Consider the following 6436-nt stretch of genomic DNA (forward strand, 5'->3'; position numbering starts at 1 on the left):
AAATCATTTTGGGAATAAGTTATTTGAAATAATATAATGCAATCATTTTAATATGTAGTATTTTAAATAATGGGAACTGATTTATAAAAATCATGAATTAGATTAATTAAATGCAGAAATATATTAAAAATATTTCTATTTTTGGCTTACATCTATCATGAACTCTAAATATCAGACATTTAAATTCTAAGATCATCCAATGATGAATAAATTCAGATTAAGTCAACAGGCCGAGGCTGTTTGAGTAGAAATCCATATTTATTAGAAGAGTCAAATATAATGGTGAAGTATTCGGTGTCTGGTCTGTTTCGCTCTTATTTCACAGAAATAACTCTTGAAAAAACGAGACACAACCTAATATTCAAAAAAACGGTATAAAACACGAAACACAAACAGTAACACCTGAAAATGATGATGGATCCTCTCCTCCTGCAAGGCAAAAATAATAAAACTGCTGGGACTTTTTTGTTTTTGTCACTTTTTGTTGTTTAAAGTCTCTAGGATGACAAAGAAAAAACCGAGGTGGGAAAGCAAACACGTAAAAAAAAACGAGGCAGATGAAGGAGAAGATTCAATATCTGTATTTTGTGGAATAATCCTTGGGAGACACGACTAAACCGCGTCCTTTCCTCGCTCCTCGGTACACAGTCTCAACAATGTCGATCATCTCCTGCTTATCTTCTATGATCCAGTTGATCTTGTTGTTGTTACCAGTGCCTAAATCAATCATGATGTGTTTGTTCCTGGAAAATAATAAATAAAAAAAATAAATACACAATAGCCTTATCCTATAACAGTGGAGGAGAGAGTCCCTCCTCAAGTATTAACGCTTGACTCAGTCTCCTACCTGAAGAAGAACATGACAGTGCAGGGGTCATACAACTCGTACATTTTATTGAAGTCAGGCACTTCTGTTATATCCACCAGGTAAATGACGGCAAAGTTTTTTACCTGTTCGGGAGAAAGAAGCTTTTATAAACTACGTCCAACAGCAGATAATGAAAAAGGAAAAACTACAATCATACTCTACTGGCTAACAGAAACAATCAGAACACAAAGCTGTTTTTGTTTTGCAATATTAACACCATCATGTTGTGAAAGACGGACTCGCATGAGATCACACGGGTTCACAACTAGAATGAACAATTAATGATGCACCAATCTAACACCGAACAATAAAAATCAGAGCCATTTTTTTGTTGTTGTTTTTTTTTTTTTACAATACACTGATGTGATGATGGAAATAATCCTGCAGTAGAAAATTGAAGGGAAAAAAGGGATTATTTAAGTAATGACATGTTTTCTATAATCTGGAGGATTTATCTGTGTTTGTTTATTATCAGTGATGCAGAAATGGAAAGAAATTGAGACATAACTTCAGGGGGTGTTCCTCAGTGCAGAGTTATTATGTTTTCATTTATAAGAGTTTATTCATACAGGGTTCCTACAGCATAAGGCAAGTTAAATTCAAAACTTTTTAAGACTTTTTAATGCCACTTGAAATAAAATTTAAGACCAAATTCACAAGAAACACAAGAAAAACCCGCTTGCAACAACTTAACCCAAAGGTTTATTTTAACATAAACCACTGCACTAATGTTTCAAATTTTGAAAAGCTTCCCATACAGGAAGAAAGCTAAAAACAAACAAATGACAGATATATTTTAACAATTATTTAACTGAATTCACAAACTTTGTTTTAGCAGGGAACAAAACAAATCAGTTTTAAAGCCACAACATAACCAGTGCTAAGTCTTTTTTGCAGCTATTTTTCTTTGTATCGTTTTCTTAGTATGTTTGATTTGGTGATAAGTGGAGGCGTTGCAGAGACAAGGGTGGAACAAAACCGAGAAATACCAGCTGTTTCTCGGTAACTGGATTTTGACGCTTTGTGTTTCGTGCTTTGCATGTGCGACTCCCCTGCCTTAATTCCCATCGTTCCGAGCTTGAATGACTTCTTGCACAAAATACACTGAGCCTCATGTATGTTCCCTGGTTCTGGTTTTAGCCATGGAGAAAACTCTTGGCTGGATAGCCAATTTTCGTTGCATTTACACTTGCTCAGATTTTCCAGACAAAAAGTAAATGGAGCATCTCCCAAATGTCCCGGCTGCAACAACGCTTTTATTGGTTCCGCTATCGGGACAGAACCAATAATGGCAAGCCGTTATTTTTTTTAATTAAAAAAAATTGTCAATTTTTATATTTTATTTAGATTACAAAAATAAATCGTAATAAACCTGATTGTATTTATGATGTTTTAAAAATTAAGACCTACGAATGACTGATTTAAGACATTTTAATACCAATTAAGGCCTTGGTTTTATTTTGAAGAATTCAATGCCTTTTAAGACTTTTTAAGGACCCGCAGGAACCCTGTCATAAGTTTTGCAGATAAAAAAAAAGTTTAACAACACAATAGAAATGGTTCATACTCCAGCTCTTTGATCTCTGCTCTTGCTCCTTGTTTATAAAAGGATATTACTGGCATATAAAGATCTGACTGATATTCCAAGCTCTTCTCCTCTTAAAATAAACTCCCTAAAAACTCTAACTCTACAAAATCTGTTTTGATGATTGAAGAGTCCGATTTCACAATTATAATCTATATATTTTATTGTCATTGCAAATTATACTTAAATAAAATGTGTTGTATGCATTTAACCTATCCATTGGGAACGACAAATCGCTACCAGTGAGCATTTTGGGCATCAAAGTAGGGCAGAAACAATTAATCTGATTAATCGTGATTAATCACTAATTGAAATAATCGTCAACTATTTTAGTAATCGATTAATATTTAAATGAAGTTTACAGACTGTATAAAAAGCCTTTAGTTGACAGAGTGACCCACTTAGAGCAGTAATTACATCAAAATCTCAAAAAAAAATATATGTAAACATTTTACATTTAAGAAAAAAAAACTGGAAACTTTTTTGTCTGTCAATATGTTCTATCCAGAACTCCTGAAGTGGAAACATTTAAGTTTCACCTGGTTTAATTTAGTAAAAAATCTTCTCTAAGGAACCTTTTGTTGTCTGTTTATTAATCCATTATTTGAAAAAAAATTATTGAAAAATTAATAGATTTGCAAAATAATAGTTAGTTGGAGTTTTGTTGGATTCAAACCAGGGAACTTGTTGCCTTTCCAAGATGCAAACACTCTGCTCTAACAACCACATGGATTTGTAGGATTATTTTAGCTTCTCTAACTCAATGTGTTCCAGTGTTTCTAGTCTCCTTTTAATCAAATGCTGCTGCTTTGGTTATATAAACGTCTTTCCTTTAATTTCCCATCAATTCATTTGGATTCTCGTCTTGCATGGCTTTTAATTGTCACCGTACAGAAATGACAACATTGTGATGAAGTCTGTCCTGAGAGCGAGGGGGAGAAACAGCGCCCTCTGCTGGGCGTTTATATTCTCTCAATACAAACGGACTAACCGAACCTTTTCAGCGATGCTGTACAGAACCTCGTCCATTTTCATACACGTTGGGTCCCAGTCGTGTCCGAATCGGATAACCAGGGCTCGGTCCTCCTCAGATAGGATGGCCTGGTCCACCTGCCAGCCATTGTGGAGATGCGGCAACATGTACGACATCTTGATTCAAATGTAGCGAACCTCCAACCTAGATATGAACACATCAGAGTTTTATTAGGAGCGAGAGGAGATGCACATGATGCAAACACAAGAGGCTGGTTTATTTAGGGCGACGCAGCTAACAGCTAAAGGTGTTTACACTATCAAAATGTTGGGCTAATGAGCTGTGGAAAGATCTGGAAGGAGCAGAAGAGAAACGCTAAATGAAGCACAACCCTGAGGAAAAATATGGAATCGCTTACCTTAAATAAACAAATATGTGATATATTGACTACCAGGCAAATCAACTCGGTTATATCAAATAAAACAGTTATTTGTTGAATGCTGCCTGTCTTGGACTGTTACGTCGCGCAAAACAAACGTCCCAGTAACTACTACGTCATCAAACCAGCGACAAGGTAGACGCGACGTGTTTACGTCATGATGTTTTTCCCCCCCAAAGATTTTTAACCCTGTAATCACTTTCTGTGGCGATTTAATTAAAGCGAAATTAACAATATTTGTCTCCTCAATAAAAAATGAAAGAAAAATATTTTATTTTCTCTGTGGAAAAATTAAAACGCATTATAATGAAACATCTATATAAAGGGAGGATTTAATGCGCTGGACTCTCCAGCCATACACCCAAGTTAAAATGGCTTAAAGCATTTATATTGCAACAAAATTCAATGTGGTTCCACATCCCCAATTGTATGCTATCTATTTAATTCAATGCAGCTTATTTATATAGAGCCATTTCACAACACATCCCATCTAACGGCACTTTACAGAGACCATTCAACTAGATCACACAGTCAAATTGGTTCAAAACTTTCTATCTAAGGGAAACCAACTGATTGCATAGACTCATTGACTCAAACACAATCCCTCACACCAAGCATGCATGAAGTGACAGTGGAGAGGAAAAACTCCCTTTTAACAGCAAAACCTGGCTCAGTGTGAGCGGCCATCTGCCGAGGCCGACTGGGATTGAAGAAGACAGGAGCAGAGAAGCAGAAAGAAGCAGAGATACAAAAGGCAACTGTAAACCAGCTCCACAGGCGGCCCCGTCCAGGAAACACATAGCCAGGCAGATGAGCTCCCAGCCAGCTCCCATGTCAGAGAATGAAAAAGAAAAGATGATCGGGGGACTTTTTTTTTGCATGCACAAAGTTTTGTGATTGACATTGGGAACTGGGTTTAACTTAAACTCAACAATCCTATTGGTTTGATTCTATTTTATTTACATTTTTAACTTAATTCCAGCCTTCTCTGATTCCATAGATAGAACTTTTATTTTAGCTAAATACATAATTTTCACTGCAATAAGTGGGAAGGAAAGAAACTCTCTGGTTCCTGTTTTGTCAACAAATCTAAAATAGATTTATCATCACTATGTAAAAATAAAAAAAGTAAAATTGCGTAAATTGTCTTGCAACAGATAGCAAAAAAAATCTTTGTTCTGATTTCTGTTTAGAAGTTTTAATAAAAACACGTGAAGTTTTAGGATCAAATAAAAATGATAAAAAGCCAAGACTGATGTAGCAAAAACCTATTAATTCTAAGGCAAAGATCTTCTTATAAGTTATTATTCAACAATATAAATCCCTTCAACGCACGAAGCACTACGTGGGTAAAAAATATTAATATATGTGATCATTCTACTGTTGTTGCATTCACATAAAGTATATTTATGATTTTTTCAAATGTTTTAGTGAACTTGAAAAAACACAATACAATTAAAAACACAAGTTTAAATTATGTCACTTTCATTCATCAGGACAAAAATATGTATTTTTATTCTATTGTTGTGTGCTGCAGCACATACTCTGCAAATTAAAATAATATAGCTACTAACATCTTTATAATACTAAATCTGTCCACATTTTATTAGGTTGTACAGATTTAATAATTGAATAATTAATCATTGTTTTGCTGCATTGTTGATTGTCTAAAACTTTAATACACAAAAAATATATAAATATAAAAAGTCCCTGATGAAGACGGGAAATCTTACGGTAAATTAAAAGTTGTAAAATATTATCATTATTCTGAAAAATATCAATGTTTTAGAGCTGTATCCAGACACTTTTCTAATTTGGCACGGTAGCAATCCTAAAGAAAAGCCATGTTTGCGTATCTTTGCACTTGATAAAAAAAATTCTAGATTTTTGCAGATTAAAATAATGGTTCAGACATCCTTAAAATATTTCAATTGTGTTATTTATTTTTCATTATTTGCACAATTCAATCAGCATCAGTGATTCTGTTGAGGAAAAGAAGAACGTCCCGCATGGAGACTGAAAGGGTGGATTTTTCCTTTGTTTTTGCCTTTATTGCATCATTTTTTACCCAATAGTTTTGGAAATAGTATCGAGTCTGTATTCAGGGTATCAATATTGACTTAACAATTTTTCTATCATGATAGCCAATAATGATACAATAATGTTTATTAGCAAGAAAAGCAGCATTCATTTTAATAAGAGCATTTTTCAAAAGTAGGAAAAAATTATTCAGGTGGGAAGTAATTCAAAGTGATTTAACTCCTTTTACCAGGAGGATATTTCTCAGTCTTCCACACTGTTACATGAAGTAGGAGCAAAGTGCAACAGAGGGATCTTTGACCTTTGCTACCTGCAACAATATTTTATTCTGTGAATTTCTGAGTTTCTGGTTCTAAAATTGAAGCATTAGAAAGAACCACAGATGAGTCATTTTCATCAGGGGAGTCCAACAGGTATTTAAATATCCAATATGTCACACATCTTCATATAGAGAGAACAAGGCCCCTAGTATGATAGGTCCTCCACCATGCTTTAACATTTTCAATGTGAGAACAAAATGTCACACCTGTA

At 34.4% G+C, this 6436-nt stretch overlaps 1 protein-coding gene across 2 annotated transcripts; it reads right to left on the reverse strand.

Annotated features, from left to right (window-relative positions):
- Positions 1–238: 238 nt before the first annotated feature.
- Positions 239–3873, reverse strand: txnl4a (thioredoxin-like 4A). Of its 2 annotated transcripts, none has more exons than XM_038300385.1 (4): positions 3845–3873; positions 3450–3630; positions 848–951; positions 239–743 (listed from the first exon to the last, which is right to left on the reverse strand). In XM_038300385.1, exons 2-4 carry the CDS (start codon positions 3600–3602, stop codon positions 572–574), a joined length of 429 nt encoding a protein of 142 aa, XP_038156313.1. In that variant the 5' UTR covers positions 3603–3630; positions 3845–3873; the 3' UTR covers positions 239–571. The 2 variants fall into 2 exon arrangements, with proteins under 2 accessions (XP_038156313.1, XP_038156314.1); XM_038300386.1 differs by having other exon boundaries at positions 3450–3626; positions 3843–3870.
- Positions 3874–6436: the final 2563 nt, after the last annotated feature.

This window comes from Cyprinodon tularosa, unplaced genomic scaffold (assembly GCF_016077235.1).
Source record: "Cyprinodon tularosa strain WSP-4 unplaced genomic scaffold, ASM1607723v1 ctg449, whole genome shotgun sequence".
In the NCBI taxonomy this organism is placed as follows: Eukaryota; Metazoa; Chordata; class Actinopteri; order Cyprinodontiformes; family Cyprinodontidae; genus Cyprinodon; species Cyprinodon tularosa.